This window comes from Hemicordylus capensis, chromosome 15 (assembly GCF_027244095.1).
Source record: "Hemicordylus capensis ecotype Gifberg chromosome 15, rHemCap1.1.pri, whole genome shotgun sequence".
Lineage (NCBI taxonomy): Eukaryota > Metazoa > Chordata > Lepidosauria > Squamata > Cordylidae > Hemicordylus > Hemicordylus capensis.
This window is the reverse complement of record NC_069671.1, coordinates 8,390,945-8,413,791: the sequence shown is the minus strand read 5'-3', so window position 1 is coordinate 8,413,791 and position 22,847 is coordinate 8,390,945. Positions and strand designations below refer to the sequence as shown.

At 47.4% G+C, this 22,847-nt stretch overlaps 1 protein-coding gene across 4 annotated transcripts in view; it reads right to left on the bottom strand.

Moving 5' to 3' along the window:
- Window positions 1-22,847, bottom strand: part of GALNT9 (polypeptide N-acetylgalactosaminyltransferase 9) — a 203,933-nt gene that overhangs the window by 11,058 nt on the left and 170,028 nt on the right. For all 4 annotated transcript variants that reach the window (XM_053280372.1, XM_053280371.1, XM_053280373.1 and 1 more), the window contains 3 exons: window positions 12,115-12,300; window positions 9,483-9,620; window positions 2,569-2,664 (listed from right to left, as the gene is read on the bottom strand). In XM_053280372.1, coding sequence (XP_053136347.1) covers window positions 2,569-2,664; window positions 9,483-9,620; window positions 12,115-12,300 — 420 coding nt within the window. The remainder of the gene's footprint in view (window positions 1-2,568; window positions 2,665-9,482; window positions 9,621-12,114; window positions 12,301-22,847) is intronic.

Here is a 22,847-nt window from a genome sequence, read left to right as displayed (position 1 = left end):
TTGATCATGTATCCCCTGAGTCGCCTCTTTTCCAAGGTAAAGAGCCCCAGATGCTGTAGCCTAGCCTCATAAGGAAGGTGCTCCAGGCCCCTGATCATCTTGGTTGCCCTCTTCTGCACCTTTTCCAGTTCTATAATATCCATCTTAAGATACAGTGACCCAAACCGTATGCAGTACTCCAGATGTGGCTGCACCATAGATTTGTATAAGGGCATTATAATATTAGCATTTTTATTTCACTCACCTTCCTAATGATCCCTAGCATGGAATTGGCCGATTTTACAGCTGCCGCGCACTGAGTCAACACTTTCAACAAGCTGTCCAAGATCTCTCTCTTGGTCAGTCACTGACAGCTTAGATCCCATCAGCATATATGTGAAGTTGGAGTTTTTTGCCCCAACATACATCAGTTTAGACTTGCTTACATTGAACCACATATGCTATTTTGTCGCCCATTCCCCCAGTTTGGAGAGATCTTTTTGGAGTTCCTTACAATCTGTTGTGGATTTCACTACCATAAATAGTGTAGTGTCATCTGCAAGTTTGGCCATTTCACTGCTTACCCGCAACTTCTAGATCATTTATGAACAACTTAAAGAGCACTGGTCCCAGTACAGATCCCTGGGGGACCCCACTTCCTATCTACCTCCATTGTTAAAACTGTCAATTTATTCCTACCCTCTGTTTCCTGTCCTTCAACCAGTTACAGATTTACACATGAACCTGTCCCCTTACCCCATGACTACTAAATTTACTCAAGGGCTTTTGGTAGAGAACTTTGTCATAAGCTTTTTGGACGTCCAAGTATACTATGTCAACCAGATCCCCTTTATTCACATGCTTGTTGACACTCTCAAAGAACTCCAAAAGGTTAGTGAGACAAGACTTGTCCTTGCAGAAGCCATGCTGGTTCTCCTTTAGCAAGGCCTTTTCTTCTATATGTTTAACAATTTTGTCCTTAAGTATGCTTTCCATCAATTTACCTGGCACTGAAGTAGCTGACCAGCCTGTAATTTCCCAGATGCCCCCTGGATCCCTTCTTGAAAATTGGAGTCACATTGGCTACTTTCCAGTCCTCTGTTACAGAGCCTGATTGTAGGGACAAGTTATATATATTTTCTAGAAGATCAGCAATTTCACATTTGAGTTCCTTCAGAACTCTTGCATGCATGCTATCTGGCCCTTGCGATTTGTTCATTTTTAGTTTTTCAAGACAGTTTAGAACATCTTCCATTGTTGCCTCAAATTGGCCCAGTTCTTCAGCCTCTAACCCTGAGAAGCTCAATTCCGGAGAGGGTATATGGTCAGTATCCTCCGCCGTGAAGACAGATGCAAAGAACTCATTTAGCTCCTCTGCAATCTCCATATCCTCCTTAATAATCCCTTTCGCACCCTCATCATCTAAGGATCCAACCACCTCCCTGGCAGGTTTTCTACTTCTGATATATTTAAAGAAGTTTTTGTTATTCCCCTTGACACTTCTAGCTATATGTTCCTCAAACTCTCTCTTTGCATCCCTTATTGTGTCCTTGCATTTCTTTTGCCAGAGTATATGTCCCTTCCTGTTCTCTTCATTTGGGTAGGACTTCCATTTTCAGAAGGAAGTCTTCTTTTTTATCGCTTCCCTGACTCTACTTGTTGCATCCTCCTGAACTTGGTGGTATCTTTCCTCCTTCTTGGTATACATTCCAACTGTGCTTCTAGTACTGTAGTTTTAAATAAGTTCCTTGCTTTCTGGAGTGATTGGACCCTCCTGACTTTCCCTTTCAACTTCCTTTTTACCAGTCTTCTCATTTTTTGAGAAGTTTCCCCTTGTGAAGTCCTCATCTGAAGTCCATCCTCTTCTAATGTCCAATTGGACTTTTGAAGTTTCCTCTTCTGAAGTCCAGTCTCTGGTCATCTGAGGCAGTAAGAGCCCTCCTGACCCAGCCATGCCAAACCTGAGTAGCCCTGATTCGCTATCCAGGTTAAAAGTGAGGTAGGCAGACAACCAAGTCTATCCTACCTTCTTTTTTAGTTATCTGTGTGGCATTTAAAGCTGCTCCAGGGCAGTCATTTTAACCATAGAGCTGGATGGAAAGAGAGGCCAGGCAGAGTGGAGCTGCTGCAATAGCACGGGCTGCCTTTCCACAGCTCCCCTACTGTATTGTGGTATTGCTGGAGGCCCCAGCTCCTGATCACAGTTCCGGAGAGTGCTGCTGTGGTGTTTGTGTGGGGGGGTGCATGCAGCAGAGCCAAGAGCAGGCTCCAGTCATCTGGAAGTAGGAAGGTTGGATCTGGCCTTCCCTCCTGCCAACCCCCTATTTGGTTGTTTGTGCTAAGGGGAAGATATTTTCCCCACTGATCCCCCCCCCACCTGTTCCCTCTGCAACCCCCAGAGATGTGCTTCTGGGAGCTGACACACAAATCCAGGGCAGGCAGAATTCACTTTTGCTCTCCCCCAATTCCTCCTAAAAAACTGAAGGAGGAAGTCAGTTTCATCTCCGACCCCTACCCCAATTTGTCCCAAAGTCCTTATCGCCGAACTTTCAGTTCCACACCAGAAAGCACACATGAAATGTTGTGTACCTGGGAGGACATTCCATGGCATGGGTAGAGAATGGCTTTGTCGTCCTCCTCTGCTCCTTGGTCCAAGCAGTAGCCGCTGGCTTTGCTGTTCCGTACCTGTAGTCAACATTGGGGCGGGAAGGACAAGAGACATTTCTCCATGAATGTCAAGATGGATCAGGTCCATGGTGCTAGTCTGTGTCCCAGAGTAAATGTGAGTAGCTGCGGGCAAGTCCATCCCGGAATTGTATACTGGTTGAGAAAGGGCAGAGGCAACCTTGGGGGAAGCTCTCTGTGACCCCCATTCACACGGAATGGGAAACCAGAGTTAAAGGGGCCTGAGGTTGAAATTTTCATATGTTTGAACATGTGCAATTGCGGTACGGACCCGAAAGTGACCTGCGGTTTCCCTCAGGAAGCTCCAGTTTGAACCTTTGCTTTGTAGTGGGTTTCACAGCTCCTTCCTGAGGTTTCATGTCCAAACGCTGCACCATAGGCCCACTGTGCTCCAGCCAGAGTTGGGGCAGGAAGCTCCTCCCTTGCTCCGGCAGCGATTGGCTGCCAGAGCTGTCTTTCAACACAGCCAATTCTCCCTCCTCTCTGCAGTCTCCCTGACTGTAGAGAGCCTCCTGCACGTTACGCGTGAATGCAGACAGGACGGGGTGGGGGAGTGGAACTGCGGGTCCATTGGACCCATGGTTTCATGTTCTGTGAGAATGCAGCCTGACTGTAGATCCACACAAGAATGGACCCGCAACAAAATGGGGCAGTATATCCCTGGTGTGCAGGTGTTACCAGAGCCTGTGGCTGAGCATGGTGAAAACATGGAAGTTAGCAACAAAGACAGGTGTCTCTGCTGTAACTTGGGTCTTACTTCATATACATTTTTTCTGTTTTCTGGGTTGTTGGGGTTTTTTAACAGAGGGCATGGGGCAGACTAGTGCTCAGACTCAGCTCCTTTTCAACCCCCTTCCTCCTCAAAACCACAAAGCTGTGAAACAGCTTGTGAGAAAGCAAAAGGGTTTCACACACCTTTCCCTCTCAGAAGCAGAAGGGCTTGTGGCTGTCTTGAGGGAGACTCCCCCATTTATTTATTCCTTCGATTTCTACACCACCCTTCCAAAAATGGCTCAGGGCGGTTTACACAGAGAAATAATAAATAAATAAGAGGGACCCCTGTCCACAAGGGGCTCACAATCTTAAAAAACAAAACAAAAAACAACTTGCCAAAGAGTTCCTTCACCTCCACCCTTCTGCTTGTCTGCCAACTGTTAACTGTCTGAGCTCATGAACATTCTGTCCCATTGACTAACGTGGGGCAGTTTCAGGGTTTTGGCTCCCTTTGGGTCGCCCCCCCCACCAGATTATTTGAACCAACATATCTGCAGGCCACCCTGTGTCTGCCAGTACCTCCCACTTGCCCTCAGCTGCTCCAGTTATCTATCCATATAGTCCCCGGATTTCAACACTTTCAGGAATAGCATATAGATCTGAGCCAAAGCATCAAACTGTCTAGTACAGATGAGCAGAGTTTCTGCTCTTCTAGTACAGACGAACAGGGGGGTGGACTAGAAGATCTTCAAGATCCCTTCCAACTCCACTATTCTACGATGACGATGGGACAACAACACTGAGGGCATTCCTTATTATCCCTGCTTCAAATGGGCTTTTCTGCAATTAGCAAAGCAAACAGGATCTGCAGCAGCACAGTGGTGCTTCTGGGAGGGAAGAAAAACACCCTCCTTCCCCCATCCTGACACCCCATCAATCCTCCTTTTAGGAACCAGTTTAAGGGTGGTGAAGCTGCCTGGGAGCCCCCTGCTTCTTCTGCAGAGGCACGCTTGGATTACCCTTACAGGCAACCGTTTTAAAAAGGACTGATAACTTGGATCAGATTTTTATTTGGCGAATGGCGCATGAGAGATGATGAAGTGGCAATATGCACTGTAAACAGCACGGCCCAAATACTGCTCTGAGTAACACTGATGAGAAATCTGAATTCAATCTATCAGTTGCAATCCATCATTCTGCGAGCACGGCCTGAAGATAAGCATGCATAACTCTGCCGAGGAGCATCAGAGCATCAGTAGGGCCTGATGCTGGATCCTGCAAAAGGGCCATCTCGTTCAGCATCTTGCTTCCCCCAGGGGTCAGCCAGATATCTTTGGGAAGGCAATAGCCTTTCCCTGCTGTTGCCTCCTGCCTCAGCAAGTGGTATTCAGAGGTATACTGCCTCTGTTCATAGAGGCTCCATTCATACCTACCATAACGAATAAGAACATAGGAACATATGCAGCTGCTTTGTACTGAGTCAGCCCATTGGTCCATCTAGCTCAGCATTGTCTACACAGACTGGCAGCAACTCTCTAAGGCTTCAGGCAGGAGACGCCAGGGATTGAACCTTCTGCATGCAAAGCAGATGCTCTACTTCCACCATGGTTGCATATGAAAGGGAGACTTGATGTGTGAGGATGGTAAGATATTCCCTTCAGGGGATGGAGCTGCTCCAGGAAGAGCAGAAGGTTTCAAGTTCCCTCCCTGGCAGCATCTCCGAGACAGAGCTGTGAGAGACTCCTGCCTGCAACCTTGGAGAAGCTGCTGCCAGTCTGTGAAGATAATACTGAGCTGGATGGACCTATGGTCTGACTCAGGATATGGCAGCTTCCTAGGTTCTTATGTTTCTACCCCCGCTAACTGGGCAAAGAGGCACCTTTTTAACATTGTGATTCTCATTTAGTAGGGGGAGAGAAACTGGCCCTATCCACCCCAAGCACAGTACCTCCAGTGACTGTTGATGGTGTCTATCATGTTTCTTTTTAGATTGTGAGCCCTTTGGGGACAGAGAGCCATCTTATTCATTTATTGTTTCTCTATGTAAACCACTTTGGAACCTTTTGTTGAAAAGCACTATATAAATATTTGTTGTTGTCTATGTTCCACTGAACTATGGTCCCATAAGCCAGATCCTAATGAATTTTGTTTTTTAAAAAACAAAAGAGAACAGGAAAGACTTAGTCTGTTGCCAAAAAACCAAACAAAAACCCAACAAAAACAACAGTGAAGGAACTAGGGCTCCATATCTCAGGTGGGAGTTCCAAGTTACAATCCCATTGAAGGACTAAATGCCTTTGCCTACCTCCTTCCCTGTTTGGGAATCCCCAAGAAGGGAGCAGAGTCCCTTATTAATTTCTACTTCAAAGTAGTATTTAAACCATGCAATAAGGGGCTGCTTCAAAAGTTCCGGCCCCACATGTTTGTGCAGAGGTGGGGGTGATGTGTCAGGTGGGCAGAACCAGAGGTGTGTGCTGTCATGTCCCAGACTGTCAGGACCCCAACCCAGACACCGTGTCTGACCCCGAGGAAGCAGGACCAGTTCTAGATCCTGCCTCATCCTTGACTCTGAGTCAGAGCCTAAAATAGACCCCGAACTAGAGATCCCCAAAGCAACACCCTCAGAGTCTTAAGATCCCTGAAATGACATCAGGGGCATAGCAAGGCAGGAGTAAGCCATGGGGGGAAAAGTGAAGATAGGCCCTTGCCCTGCCCCCATGAGGGGGAGAGAGAAGAGCAATCTGTGACCCACTTGGTGGGGGTCCAGGGACATTTGTCCCTCCTTGTTCAATTACAGAGACACCTCTGAATGGCACCCTCAGAACACGAGCCTGTAGAGAGCCACCCCCTAAACACTGTTTCCTGCTTTGGTATCTGCTGACCAGTGCTGACAACAAGCTAGGCAGGATCCAAGAGAGAGAAGGAGGACTTCAAGGCTCCAGGCCAGAAGGCTGCCTCTTGAAAGTTACAGCTCTCCAGGCACAGAATTCTCCAAGGTCCTGTGGACAAGAAGCTAGGCAGGATCAGAGAGAGAGAGGAGGCGGAGGCTCCAGAACACTGTCCCTTTAAGGCAACCACTCTCCAAGCAGAGAGCTCTCCAAGGTCCTGAAGAGCAACTTTCCTTGGCCTCGCCTAGCAAGCAATCAGGACAGGATATTGCTCTCACATCTCCTCCTGCAAATGGGCTCTCATTCAGACCGTTATCATCCGAACCGGTCCAGTGTCTTGGAAGCTCCGCATCCCTTTCCATTCCTCTCCAAACTGTAATGTAAAGATTGAGCAAGAGCCCACATATTCCCCCACTGCTGCCAACTCAGCTATGCCAACTGTTAAGTAGTGCTGGTTTCAGTTTTATGACATGTCTGTGTTATTCAGATAGAAGGGGATCTCAGCAATTTTATGAGTCGGCCTTAAAACATTGTGAGTTTGTTTGGTAGGACATAGATTTTTACAACCGTTTCTATGTGTTTTATATCTGTCTCAACATATTTTGTTGTTCCAGCCACTGGGGCCTGGAGACTTGTTTTTCATCAACAAAGGAAGATGGCCCTCTTAGAACATATATCTTTTAGACCAGTCTGTAATAGAAACTAAGGGCCAGACTAGGCAATGATTAAAATGTATTTAGGGGAACATGCTTTTTTAATTCAACAGGGACTTTGCAGATCAGGACCGACAAACATAAGAAGAGCCTTGCTGGATTAGGCCCAGTCCAGCATCCTGCGTCCCACACTGGCCCATCAGATGCCTCTGGGAGTCCCACAAGCAGGAGATGAAGGCATGCCCCCTCTCCTGCTGTTGCTACCCTGCAACTGAGACTCCCGCCTCTTTTCCTGAAGGCAGCCTATAGCCAACAAGACTAGAAGCCACTGATAGGCTCCTCCTCGATGAATAAACAAATGGTGTAAGGACTGACCCCTGATAGGCCCAGACAATATTATAAACAAGTTTCCAATATGCATAGATTACATCCCCAAGATGGGGCCGTAGCTCAGTGGCCAAACATTTGCTTTGCACGCAGAAGATCCCAGGTTCAATCCCTGGCAGCATCTCCAGGTAGGCCTGGGAAAGACTCCTGCCTGAAATTTGGCAGAGCTGCTGCCAGTCAGTGTAGACAATACCAAGCTAGTTGGACTGATCATGTGGCATGATATAAGGCTGCTCCAGTGCTTGAGGAGGAGAGTCTTGTGGGAGCAAGCCTGAATTGTCCCCTGTGCTAAGCAGGGTCTGCCATGGGATGCATTTGGGTGGGTTACTACTACATGTGAGTGCTATAAGATATTCCCTTAAGGGGATGGAGTCACAGATCAGTGGTAGAGCATCTGCACACTTGCATGTGGAAGGTCCCAGGTTCACTCCCTGGCAGCATCTCCAGGTAGAGGAGAGCTGGTCTTGTGGTAGCAAGCATGACTCGTCCCCTTAGCTAAGCAAGGTCTGCCCTGGTTGCATATGAATGGGAGACTAGAAGTGTGAGCACTGGAAGATATTCCCCTCAGGGGATAAAGCTGCTTTGGGAAGAGCAGAAGGTTCCAAGTTTCCTTCCTGGCCGCATCTCCAAGACAGGGCTGAGAGAGACTCCTGCCTGCAACCTTGGAGAAGCCGCTGCCAGTCTGTGTAGTCAATACTGAGCTAGATAGACCAATGGTCTGACTCAGTATATGGCAGCTTCTTATGTTCATAAAGACTCCTGCTGTAACCTTGGAGAGCCACTGTCAGTCAGGGTAGATAGTTCTGAGCTAGATGGACCCATATAGAAGGCAGCATCCTATGTTCCTGTTCTCCTACAAGAATGCCAGCTGGTGACACCAGGCCTGACCCTCAAATTGCTTCATTATGTTGATTTTAAATACTTTGGGTGATGGGTTTGAATCTCCTCTGTCTGTGGGTTATCCACGTTTCCAATGTCACGATCTGACTGAGCAGATCCAAACAGGCCAATCTTTTTAGCTTCTGGTATAGACAGCAAGACATCCTTGGGATTATCCTGAGCATGCCTTTATTGAACTGTCAGCAGCTTATAGGGAAGATGTAAGCTTCCAGGGAGTCCTATCCCAGAGATGGTTTTGGAACGCTAAGAAGCCAAAGATGTGTCAATTACAGGAGGCTCCCGGCAGCTTAGCTGTTCCTGGGACGTCAGTTTCCACTGAGTATTCAAAAGGAAGGTCCTTAAATCCAAGCAGAATCTCACATCAACCACTAACAAGAAGGATCCATTTTGAGTGACGGACATCAGTCCAGGTGCATTAATTCCATGTGTCACCCAACCCATTTATTTAGGAACACAGGAACATAGGAAGCTGCCTTACACTTAGTCAGAACATTGGTCCATCTAGCTCAGGATTGTCTACACTGACTGGCAACGGTTCTCCAAGGCATCAGGCAGGAATCCTTCCAGGCCCTACCTGGAGATCCTGGAACCTGGAACCTTCTGCATGCAAAGCAGATGCTCCACCCACTGTGTTACGACACCACCCCCCCAAGTGGAACAGAGGCAGGAATCTCTCTCAGCCCTCTCATGGAGATGCCAGGGAGGGAACTTGGAATCTTCTTCTTGGAATCTTCTTCCCAGAATGACCCCATCCCTTAAGAGGGATATCTTGCAGTGCTCACACATGTTGTCTCCCATTCAAATGCAAACCAGGGCAGACCCTGCTTAGCAAAGGGGACAATTCATGCTTGCTACCACAAGACCAGTTCTCCTTCCCTGGATGTTCCCCATTCCCAAGTACTCAACGCAGTCCTCATCCATTATCTCCAGGGCCACAGCCACAGTGGGGGGCTGCCTCCCCCCAGGGATATTCCAGTCCCCTCTCTGAAAGCACAGCTTCCATTTAATGGTAGGAAGTCTCTAGGTGTTTTTATTAGAATGCAGAAATAACGGAAAGTATGCCCGCAGTATTCTAGGGAAATGTGGAGCTAATGCATCAATTCGACTTTGAAAACAAGACGCCATGACTCAGAAGTCCAAACTCTGGGGAGAAATTTAGATTGGATGAATGTCCCAACTCCTCTCCACATCTGGCTAGCCTATGGTATTCTGGATCACGTTGCAATTGCAATGTTGCAGTGGAATTCTGCAGTGCCTTTTCCAGACCAAACATTACCTCTCCGTAAGTGATTGTATTATTGTAAATCCTCATTTCTGGGTAGACATGTTCTAAGTACCACTTAAAACTCCGGCACTGAAGCCGCTGCCGCAGAGCGATTCTTTCAGAAACGTCTCCAAAGTCAACTCCGGGGTTCTGCAAAACAAACAAACAAAAAACCAGGAAAATATAAACACGGAAATTCTCTCACGCCAACTTTACAGTCAGTTCCATTACTTGAAAAGTGATCATTGACATTGTGTTAACAAGTGGATTCCTCTACCCACCCCCACTCCCCTCTTCACCTCTCCTGCCTTGTAAGAAGCGACTCAGTCGGAAGTTGTCCTTGAGAACAAGCAATGCATATTAATGAAATTTCAGCAGAAGGTGGGGATCAAAAGGGGTGGGAATGAAAACTCAATTAAGTTGGGCACAACAGTATTCAATTTACCCTCTGTAAGTGAGAAACGAGCAGCTACAACTATTTAGAACTGATGCACCCCAAAGGTAATATACATGCATTGCAAAGAGATCCACTCAGACTCCGACCCAGAGGAGACCCTCTTAGAGGAGGAGGAGAACACCCCAACTGATGAAAATCCCCGATGAACCCCCCCCCAGCAGAGATGTATGACTCCAGCTGTTTCCAACTTCTATCACCCCCAGCCACCATGGCCAGTAATCAAGGATTATGGGAGTTGTAGTCCCACATCAGCAGGAGGGCTGAAACTGTGTAGCTGTATACTTGATCCGTCCATCCCAGAACTCGGAAGCCAAGGCAATGTTGTACCAGCATCACGTAGCAAATCTGACGGTAAATTTCGAGCAGACACTTTTGCTCAGCCCTACGTTATTGTTACGATTTTTAAAACATAGTTTTCTATTCAGGAAGATAAGCTTTAATGCACCATAGTTGGTTTTATGTTGGATAAAACAGCCACTCTATATTTGTCGTTCCCTAAAGGCCTCCTTTATAGCTTATGGGGGGAAAGGATCCTCAGAAAATAATTGCAGTGAGGAGATGGAAGATTTTGATCAGGTAAAAAGTGCTCATTGAAATAGCCTTTAGAAAAAAAATCCTAGGCCTAGCCTAGTAAATGTCGACTCTTCTTTTATGTGGGGTAAAGAACACAGAGTGAGGCTATTCTCATGATGGGGGGAAACCTGACTTTCCCCCATCGTGAGAAGAACCAGCGGTCTCGTGGGTGAGCCCAGTGGTTCTCTGGTGGCTAGCCCGCCAAAGTAGCCCTCCCCGTAGCCCAGGTTAGAGGAGTGAGCGCTCCGCTGACCCGGGTTTCCCGATTGTGTGCCACTACGGCACGGCTCTGCGCCATGGCGACACACGAGTAGACCCCTTACCAGGAGGCTGCAAGCAGCCTCCTGGGCTCGGGGGTCTCTCCAGGATGCCCTGTGCGCTTGCGCGGGGCATCCTGGAACTTCCAGGGGCCGCATGGCCCCCGATCCCCGCATCCCCCGCTGGCTCCGGGATGGAGACGGCAGTCGTGTGGGTGGCCAATCTGGCTGCCCAGGGCTGCCCTTTGATCGTTTGTGGGGAAAGTGAGCTGAGAAGACCCAGAAGAAGCTCTTCTCACCGATCATGAGAAGAGCTTCACAATCTTCCTTTACCACCCCCCCCCCACACACACACTGTGAAGCTATTCTCATGCACGTGCAAAACCAGGTTAAAGGGGCCCAGCCCGGTTTTCCACATGCGTGTGAACTGCCAGAATTGGGCCTGATCCTGGCAGCACCACGGCAGCAAACCCACCTGTGAAGCCTCCCTCGAAAATGGAGTTAGGAGAGCCAGGGCTTTTAATCGTCTTTTAATTGTCTGGCACCGTGAGAAGAGGTTCAGTATATGCTTCGTACAGCATTCTGGATGTTCCGCCAGAGTTTGTCATAGCAGAGAGAGCATACATGCTTACTCAGAACTCAGTCATATATGATGATAAAGGGAAGAGGCCTGATTCTTACAAACAAATCAACCTCTGATTGATCAAATTCAGAATTATTGAGAATGAAATAGCTCTAAAAAGGGGGTGGGTGGGGGAAGCCAGGGAGGAGGAGGAGATGTTGATATTTCATAAGACTTTGACTGGGAATTGAATTTAATAACTGAGCACTAGTGAAACATCAGGTACCCAAAGCCACTTTTTGTGGCCCAACTGGTTCGGACTGGGAAGCACCTGGATCAGACCGAGGGCCTCCAACTGCTATTGGTCTATGACTCCAACCATCTGTGGCTACTGTGGATGGGATGATGGGAGTTGTAGTTCAACAACAGCTATAAAGCCTCTGATGGGCCATCCCTGGTCCAAGTGCTTCCCAGTCTGGACCAGTTTGGTCATCAAGTGTGGCCTCATGTCCCTGGATTCCACTTCTACTCGATTCTGTTCTCAAAGGCTGATGACCTTTTAACATTTTCTCCCCCTCCTTGGTTCCTCCCCACACCTTCTTTGATCTATCTCATTGTAGATCATTCTGAATTAGATGAATGAATGGTTGATTAATTCATAAGTATAAGGCAGCTTCCTACTGTCATATGTGCTCTGTGATCTCTCTCTTACATGAGCCAAAGGGACATCCATATCTGCAAGAAGAACATTTCTGAGGAACCCTGCATCCCTTCGGAAGCTTTCTTCCTCCTTACTGTCATGGGTATGTTCCACGCCATGTAAACGTGAGACTTGAAGTCATCCATCCAGACCTCGGCGGCCCGTAGGGCGTTGCGTTTTGCGTAGTAGTCAATGTCGTTGTTGTATGGTTTCTTGGTGCGCTCAATGTGGGCCACTCGAGAGCAAGGCAGCACCTCCATGCTTCCTCCGCACTGCCAGACCTGTGAGGATGTGGAGGACAAAACGAGGCGTCAAAAGAGGAAAGGTGACGGTAGATACAACGACACTAGGTAGGCAGAGGCAGGTCCAAGTGGGCCCTGAGACAAAAAGGGAAGATGGGCCCCCAGGCCCTCCACATGATAGACAGGCTGAAGGAGGGGAGGGCTCAAACTGAGCAATAACCAGACAGTCAGGAGGAGACACTCCTCCCAGACAGGCAGGCTGCCTGACACTCCGCCCCCTTCTCCTCCGGGAGAAGACTCATCTTGCTTGAAGCTGAGATGAGTCTTCTGCTCAAGAACCAGCAGCATGCTTGTGAGCCCGGGTGGTGGAAACGGGAGGGCAAAGCGTGAGCTGGCACTCAACCAGTGCCCCCACACACCCTCAGGGGCCCATGGACACCTGCCCTTTCTTGTTCAATTAGAGCTGATAGACTCCTGATAGACACTGGTGTGGTGTGTGAAAATGAGCTGTGGGCCAGGAAGCTCTCAATTTGCATCTTACTTCATCGATACACTAATGGGTGATCTAGGCAAACTGATATTTCTTAGTCTCAGTCCCACATCTGTCATAAGGAGACAATTACACCACCACCCTTACAAGGTTGCTGTACAATGGAGTAGGCTGAGCACAAACAGATTGGGGCTATTCTCACGATCAGCAAAAATCGGGCTAGGAGAGCCTAGCCTGATTTTTGCTGATGGTGTAAACCACCGGGCTCGCAGGCAAGCCCGGTGGCTTACAAGCGGCTAGCCCGCTTTTGTAGCCCTCCCCAAAGCCCGGGCTTGCGGAGCAAGCGCTCCACAAACCAGGGCTTCCCGATCGTCAGCAGCCGCGGTGTGGCTCCACGCCATGGCTACTCACAAGCAGACCCCCAGAGGGGAGGCAAAAAGCCACCTCCCAGCTCTGGGGGTCTCCCCAGTATTCCCTGCACGCTCACAAAGGGCATACTGGAGTTTTCTGTCCTTCTCCAGTCAACAATATCTGGGAATCCCTTTTACAGGGAACACTGGTCCTGAGAATTCTTGGTATAGGTTGACTCCAACCTCATTCTGATCCTACACATCTTTGACACACCTTTGAGGACATCTTACCTTTGCAGTTGATTTGAATGGCAAATATTATGCTACCGGCTGTGTCATATCTGCATCATTACCCACCTGAATCCTTGAGGGCTGCAAATTAGGAATCTAAATAAAAATATTTGCAGCATTTCATCAGTTTCCGGACTCTCACCCTTCCTGACAAACACATCTCATTTACCAAAAGCCTATACACCATGACCAGCCACTTTCTGCTGTATCTCCTCTGTTTCTCTGTTGACAAAGAGAAATGACTTCACAACCGACCAAACCGCTGCTGCATTGCTTTTTAGGATCTATTTTGCAAACTGATATTTATTTTCTCTTTTGCTGTCCTCTTGACATCACATGGTAAACTGCTGGCCACCTATATTTGCATTTGACTAATGAAATGCATTGAGAGGGAAAACCAGTGTCCATAAATCTGGATAGACATGCTGAGAGTTTCCATAGCAAAAGGAATGAGCATTCAGAACAAGAATCAGTTAATTTTATACAGCAAATGGGAGAATATATGGTAGATGTTACTGTATTGGTTTTTGGTCCAGCTCCTGGGAATGATCAGAGGGGCTCATCCAAGCTTAATTGGATAGCTTATTATTTGCTACGGCTGGAATTTAGTAGGCCTAACTCCTGGAACCTATGATCCAGGATTAGAGCTAAGCTCCTAACTGTACTGGGTTAGATCCTAAATTGCTCTTGCATGAATTAAAGGCACTCCTGCTCATGCAAGAGGGGGAAAGGGGGCATTTTGACAATCTGGAGGGGAGAAAACTCAAAAGCTCTTGTGTTCTTATAAATTGGCTTATGGAATTCTCTGCCACAGGATGTGGTGATAGACACTAGCTAGGGTGGCCTGAAAAGGGGCTTAGGCAAAGTCATGGTCTATCAATGGCTACTAGTCTGGTGGCTATCGGCCGCCTCCAGCTTCAAAGGCTAGATGCTGTTAAATACCAGTTGCAGGGGATCAACAGTAGGAGAGGAGGCAAGCCCTCACGCCCTACTTGTGGGTTTCTCGGAGGCATCTGGTGGGCCACTGTGTGAAACAGGATGCTGGACTAGATGGGCCTTGAGCTTGATCCAGCAGGGCTGTTCTTATGTTCTTATGAAAGGAGAGGCTTCCCCTGTAATGTTATTTCTATGTGATGCCATAGTGTTGTTGGTTGACCAACTGGAGACTCTTCAACTGTTCTTGGACTATGACCAGGGGCGTAGCAAGGTTGTAGTGGGCCCGGAGACAAGATTTTTAAATGCCCCCCACAATGAAGCTCAGCTCATGAAGTAAAGAAATCTTAAATGAGGATGAATAGTGATAACAAAAAGCATAGTTTTAGATACTGTAGATAGATAGATATCCTATGTGCCACGACAGAACATCATCCTAAATTATTTTTAAAAGGTTTTGTAAATTGTGGATGATGCAAGTCATTTAATGGTACTAGAGAAAGACATGCTGTTCTGGTAGCTCCAGGTCTTAACACTCACATCAGTTTTGGAGGATGAATACAACTGAAGCCCGGGCGGGTGCGCAGCTGGGGGAGTCAGTAATGTGACTTGCCTCTGGGGGCCCCCCAAGGCAGTGGGCCCCCAGGCAACTGTCTCCCCTTGCCCTATTATAGTTACGCCCCTGACTATGACTGCTGTAATCGCTGGCTAGCCACCTAATGGCTCAGCAGCTAAATGTCTGACTATCAAGCAAGAGGTTGCCGGTTTGAATCCCCGCTGGTACACCTATATCGGGCAGCAGCGATATAGGAAGATGCTGAAAGGCATCATCTCAGATTGCGCGCGAGTTGGCAATGGTAAACTCCTCCTGTATTCTACCAAAGACAGCCACAGGACTCTGTGGTCGCCAAGAGTCGAAACCGACTCGACAACGCACTTTACTTTTTACCTTTAATCCCGGGCTATTGTCACCTTAAGTGGTGCAGTGGGTAAATACTTGACTAACATGCAGAAGGTTGCCGCTTCTAATCCCCACTGGTACTATATAGGGCAGCAGAGATATAGGAAGATGCTGAAAGGCATCATCTCATACTGCATGGGAAGAGGCAATGGGAAACCCATCCTGTATTCTACCAAAGAAAACTACAGGGCTCTGTGGGCGCCAGGAGTCAAAACCAACTCGACGGCACACTTTAATCCTTGGCTATTGGGCTGAAGGTGATGGGTAATTCAGCAACAGCTATGGAGCCTCAAGCAAGGGCGGAGCTAACAGTGTTCAAGGATCATGGGCCACCGGGGCACTGGGGCCACCAGGGGGTGCTGTTGCAGGCTCCCCATTCTTCCATGCTCATGCTGCCCACCACCGCATGCCGCCTGTGAGCCCTCTCTGGCTGCTTGGGTTCTGATCCCGAGTCAGCTGGGAATGGAGGGCAGATTTGCCCTTTCGGTTTCCAGCTGCCTCGGAGTCAGAGTGGCTGGTAAGTGGCAGTGGGCGTCAGGAGCGTGGCAGCACCAGGGATGAGGATGAGTAGTGTGGCATGTTGCCAGGGAAGGGGAGCATGGGGAACTCACCCATGTGAACATGGGCGCCTTTCCCCTTGCTACACCACTGATTTGTCCATGATTTTGCATAATTCCCAGGGTTATCCTGGGAAATAGGCATGATGGGTGTCTGCTGCTCAGAGGGGCACCATTGCTGTGAAAATATTGGTGACAGAAACAATGAACAAAGGGGTTGAACACATTATCCCCTCTATCTAACAGAGCAAAGAGACACCTTTTAAAGTGGTGGTTCTCTTATATTTAGCCAGCTTTATCCAGTTCCAGCACAGCATCCCTCCAGTGACTGTTGCTGGTGTCTATCTGATGTTTCTTTTTACATTGTGAGCCCTTTGCGGACAGGGATCCTTCTTATTTATTTATTATTTCTCTGTGTAAACCAACCTGAGCCATTTTTGGAAGGGTGGTATAGAAATCAAATAACTACTACTACTACTACTACTACTACTACTACTACTAATATCTGCTTTATGTTTCTTTTTAGATTGTGAGCCCTTTGGGGACAGGGAGCCATTTTTATTTATGTATTTTTTCTTTGTAAACTGCTTTGTGAACTTTGGTTGAAGAGTGGTATATCAATATGCATAGTAGTAGCAGTAGTGGACAGTGATATGAAGCAAACTACGCTGTAAACCCCAACATTACGAGAGAGTCTACTTGTCTAGCAACTGACGACAGATTGTTATTTACTGAAGTTAAATCCTCTGCAGATGTGAGAGTTGGACACCTGGCTTTGAAGTAAACAGGGCTAAGAAAGAAAGAAATCTGCCCTAGGACAGCCCTTGTCAATGATCCCCTTTGTTGCTTCACAGTGGGCTCAACTGCTCACAGTGGTGCAGTTTCTCAGCCCTTGATGTTTCTCTCCTGCCTTGTCCCATATGCCGCTCACAATCCAGGACAAATATATAGATCTGTTGATGATGATTTACAAGAACCCATTGTGAGCTGTGATCAATAGGGCCTGGAAAGGAACCTTTTATCCTAGGAAACACTGACAGAGATATCTAAGCCTCCATTCTGATGCCCATTTGGAGCTCTGTCAAAGCAAAGCATTCTCTGCCGTGAAGGCAACTTTTTCTATTTTTCCATTAAAAAATAATAATAAAGGGTAGTTCACTTTGTGGTTCAGAATGTTCAAAGTTGAGAACTGAATAGCATGGCTGACATACCATATTTGATGATCCCCTTAAAAAGATATGGGTTGAATATAGTTTATACTATTTGGTCAAAAGGAAGAGAACCCTGAATATAAGACAACCCCCCGATTCCTAACACTGATTGACTGACTGATTGATTGATTGATTAAGTAACGTCAAGTCAGTGTCGCCTCTTAGCGGCCACATAGATAGATTCTCTCCAGGATGATCTGCCTTCAACTTGGCCTTTAAATTCTCTCAATAGTGCATTCATTGCTGTTGTAATCAAGTCCATCCACCTTGCTGCTGGTCGTCCTCTTCTTCTCTTTCCTTCCACTTTCCCCAACATTATGGACTTCTCAAGGGAGCTGGGTCTTCGCATAATGTGTCCCAAGTATGATACTTTCAGCCTGGTCATTTGTGCCTCGAGTGAAAATTCTGGATTGATCTTTTCTATGATCCATTTGTTTGTTTTCCTGGCTGTCCATGGTCTCTTCAAAAGTCTTCTCCAGCACCAAAGTTCAACTAGTCTTGAAGTCAGGTAAATACAGTCCCGCACAATGGTACTGCAGTAATCTGGCTTGCCCGTAAGTTGCACAAATTACATAAATGCAAACATAACGCAAATAACGCCCCTGCTAACTGGGCAAAGAGGCACCTTTTACCGTGGTGATTCTCTTTATTTAGCAGGGGGAGAGTAACTGGCCCTATCCACCGCCAGCACAGTACTTCCAGTGACTGTTGCTGGTGTGCGTCTTATGTTTCTTTTTAGAATGTGAGCCCTTTGGGGACAGGGAACCATCTTATTTGTTTGTTATCTCTCTTTGTAAACCACCCTGAGCCATTTTTGGAAGGGCGGTATAGAAATTGAATTATTAATAATAATAATAATAATAATAATAATAATAATAATAACGTTACATAAGAGTAAGCCTATGATTTCCAATAATAAAGCAATGAAATGGAGGAGCAACATGGTGTAGTGCTAGAGTGCTGGCCTAGGACCACGGAGACCCGAGTTCAAATCCCCATTCAGCCAAGAAACCCACTGGGTCACTCTGGGCCAGTCACTTCTCTCAGCCTAACGTACCTCTCATGGTTGTTGTGGGGAGAAACAAGACCCTGAGGCGGGTCTCACGAGCAGCTAAGCCCGCTCTCCCCACAGACGATCGGGCAGACCTGCCTGGGCAGCCTGGAGTGATCGTGTTTACATTTTATACACTGTGAATTTCCTAAGGGCCAGTCAGAGACCATACCGGCGAGCTTGAGATATGAAGGCTGTTCACACGCGCAACTCTACCTGAAGCACTGGGATTGTAGACAGTCCTGGTGCTGCCCCAGCGGGTAGCCAATGGCTTAGCAAAGGGGACAATTCATGCTTGATATAGCAGGACCAGCTCTCTGCTTTATTTTCACTTTAGGTCTAAATTAGGAGGCAACTCTGAACTAGGGATGTTGAACAGGTTCGACATTGAATCTGTTTGGTCCGATGGTCCAATATCAAACAGAATCCACCCTGGTTTGGTTCGATATTGGACCAAACCCCCCACCGGCCATTCAGGGAGGGAGGTTGTGAGTTTAATTTTTTTTCCCTTCATAAATCCCATTGGGCATGCATGGTGGCTTCCAAAATGACCACTGCCACGGGGATGAGGCCCAGAACAGGCAGAAGACTGCCCGAACCTGGAGATCTGGCACAAAATGGAGGCTCGCAAGGGGAGGGGGAACTTCTGGTGACCCCCACCCCTGTGGCCAAATCTAAGCCCCCAGACTGGATGGCAGTGAGTGAAGTTTATTTTTTTTAACTAAAAAATAAAAAAAACTTCCACACATGCCTTGGTCAACGACCGTAAATAAACAACTGAACTAAACTCCGCACACACGCTGAACCGAACCGGACTGGGGGAGGTTTGCTGGGTGGCAAAACCAAGCATGCCTGGTCTGGTTCGAGTCTGATATGGACTCCAACAGAACAGGGCTACCCGGTTTTGTGCACATCCCTTACTCTGAACCTCATCAGCTTAGCACTGATATCTGGGCCTCAGCTAACCGAATGCAACGTTGAACCATGTCAGTGCAGGGAGAAATCACTGTCATTAATTCCCAATATAAATATTGCTCTTCCGAAGATGGTAAACATGGCTGATAGCTGTGTAAACGTTAGTGCTGTTGCATTACCTTAACGGTGCGGAGGCTAATTAACCCAATCAACTTGGCAAAGCTCAATGCCAACAGACACACTACAGATTGGAGGAGCAAGCACCCCCACACACATCCCTGTAGAATTACAGCCTGGAGTGATTGTGTTTACATTTTATGCACTGTGAATTTCCTAAGGGCTAGTCAGAAACCATACCTGCGAGCTTGAGACATGAAGGCTGTTCACATGAGCAACTCTACCTGGATAGGACTGCTCGTGTGAAGGGCTGGGATTGTAGCCAATCCTGGTGCTGCCCCACCGGGTAGCCAAGGAATTCCCTCTGGGCTATTCCCTTGGGTAGAAGGACACAAGCACACCCTTCTACTGGGGCACCCAATTGTATGAAAGCTCAGACTGTCTGAAGCCCAAGCAGACACAGAGTGAGATGCCTAGAGCATCCGGCTTGAGGGGGAATCTCTCAATGCACCATGCTCTTCCCATGATGCATTGTGGGATTAATGAAGCCTGGGTAGCATTTCCCCAGCCTCCAGAACACTGTGCTGCTCACTGCAGCGGTGATTGTGTGAGTGGCAGTGTGGTGATGTGAGCAAGAGGATTGTGTGCAGTGAGGTATACTCCTGCCTTCCCCCAAGCCCTTCCTAGCCAACAGGAATTTTTCGGTCATGTGAACAACCTTATGATGTCCTATATTTCCACAACACAGTACTGCCTTTAATTACTCCTGGCAGCATATTATGGGTAGTCTAAGGAGATTTCAGTTTATTGGCTTTGCGTCTGACTATGCACATTTCAGAGATGCACTGGGAATAGTTTTGTGTGCAGAAAAGACAGAAGCGCTCCACTGGATCTGATAAATGACCATCTAGTCTTGCATCCAGTTTCCTACAATGGTCAAAGAGATGCTTCTAACTAAGAATTGCGTACGCAAGAAATGAAGGCAATATCCCTAAGACCAGGGCTGCTCAACTTTGGTCCTCCTGCAGATGTTGGCTTACAGCTCCTGTAATCAAAGGCATGAATTACAGTTGTCAGGGCCTGCTGGTCAAGAAAAGACCGTAACTGGTGGACCAGCCAAAGCTGGGCAAAGACACCTCTGGCCACGGCCTCCACTTGCTGTTCAAGCAGGAGCCGCAAGTCCAGAAGGACCCCCAGATCATGAACTGTCTCTCTTAAGTGAAGCACAAACACTAGTCAAGAGATAAACTCACACATAGCAATTGGCCAGATTGCAAATTGAACAAGAGCAACTTGGTCTTATGGGGGGAGCAACTTATGGGGGGGGAGCTGGTTTGTGGTAGAAAGCATGAATTGTCCCCCTTGGGTCTGCCCTGGTTTGCATTTGAATGGGAGACTACATGTCTGAGCAGTATAAGATATCTCCTTAGGGAATGGGGCCGCTCTGGGAAGAGCACATACAAGCTTGTATGCAGAAGGTTCCAAGTGCCCTCCCTGGCATCTCCAAGGTAGAGCTGAAAGAGTCTCCTGCCCGCAACCTAGGGGAAGCTGCTGCCAGTCTGTGTAGACACTACTGAGCTAGATGGACCAGTGGTCTGTCTCTGTATAAGGCTGCTTCCTGTGTTCCAATGTTCACATGCAGAAGGTCCCCTGTTCAATCCATAGCATCTCTCGGTAGAGCTGAGAAAGGTCCTCCTCCACCAGTCAGTAGAGACAACATTGAGCTAGACTGACTAATGGTCTGACACTCATCTCAACACTGGGATGATCTATACTAGTCATGTGATAAACTCATCTACCGAGCTTACACGTCTTATCTCCAATGCCAGCCATTAACAGGAGTGCTTATTCTATTCCCGCTTGAGGCACATGCACAAATAAACAACCCCATTTTTTGAGAGTTTCCTGTGAATCACAGAATGTTCTGCACAGTGAGGGAGGAGACCGCAGAGGTGAATGCATTTTCTCACTGTCAAGGAGACAGGGCTGAATATAGCTCGCATGAATCAAATCCAGAATTGAAAGGAGGAAATGGCCATTTAAAATACTCCAGGCTCCATATGTTTCCTTTTGAGATAAAGGGATGCAGTTCCGGCTGGTGTCTGGCAAGATGTGATACGAACTTCAAGAATCATAAGCATGTAGAAAAATGGGAAAATGTCCCATAAAAAGCACCTTGATTCCTTCTCTTCTTCTTGTAGTCTGCATTAATCCCCTGGTAGTCTGCATTAATCCCCCCCCCCGCCTCCTGCTCAAAATTCTGTGCAAATGGTGTTCCAAGAATAGCTGAATGTATATGCATCTCTTCTATGAATTCTCACAATGCTGCAATCCTTTTCATATTTAAACATGTTTGCACGAAAGACAATAGTTCAACCCTTGTGCTCCAATGCTTTTGTAATCAACCCTCAAACTCCCAAATATCAATCATGCCAACAAAACCCCATTAGTAATCCCCAGCAATATCAACTATGAAATACTCAGGCACAAGAATAGTGAACTCAGCTTTGGGGTTACATTTAATGTGGTGCAGGGGGTCTTAAAATTAGATACAGGTGAACCTCCATGATTCACAGTTTCACATACCCATAGTCCACCAATTGTTACCCAACTTCATTATCCACTGACACAAAAGGGTCATAAGCCAACGCACCTGCAGTTTTGGGATGTCTGGAAATGACCTCAGGTCATTTCTGACTGCTATTTTATGATGAGGAGCAATTTTGTGGCTCATTTGAACTAAAAGCAACATCCTCCCCACCCCGTTATTTTTACCCAAAACTGGGTACCCAACTTCATTATCCACTGACACGAAAGGGTCATAACCCAACGCACCTGCAGTTTTGGGATGTCTGGAAATGACCTCAGAGATAATTTCTGACTGCTATTTTATGATGAGGAGCAATTTTGTGGCTCATCTGAACTAAAAGCAACAAGCCCCCCCCCTCCGTTATTTTTCATGGGCGGGGGATGGAGGGCATCATTGGTCTGCTGAAGTCCCACAGAGCACGGTAGGGCACTTTCTTTCATCCTTTTACATTTTAAAGTTTCCTCCTCTCTCTTTTTGCCATCTTCTCTGCAATTTCGAGTCTCCAGAAACCCAAGTCCCCCTCCCCCGGCCAATTCCATTGGCTTAATGCCTAGGCATCCACAGTTTCGGTATCTGTGGTTGTAGTGGAGAACAGAACCCCCATGGATACTGAGGTCCACCAGCACTGTATACATACATGAGGCTAAGGTGATGATTCAATGCACATTTAGTGGGGAGTAAGTCTCACGGAATGCTATGGGACTGACTTCCAAGTAAATTGCATTGGACTGGGTTGTGCAATGATCCAGCATAGCGTAGTGGTTAGAGTGTTGGACTAGGGCTGGGAAGACCCGAGTTAGAATCCCCATTCAACCATGAAACTCACTGGGTGACTCTGGGGTCAGTCATGTACCTCTCAGCCTAACCTACCTCACAGGGTTGCTGTGAGGATTAAAATAAGCACAAGCTCCTCAGAGGAAGAGCGGGATATAAATGTAAAAAAGACTACCTGGCCTATGACGCATTGCACCAGGAAGTGAAAATGTCTGCCAGTTCCACCTGAGCCCTTTTGTGTCACCTGGCCCTCCTGGTGACTACATCGCCAACTCCAGCTAAGCCCTTTTGTGTCTCCTGATCCCAGCTACTCTCCTCAAGTTCCTCCCTCCATTGCAGAGTGAAG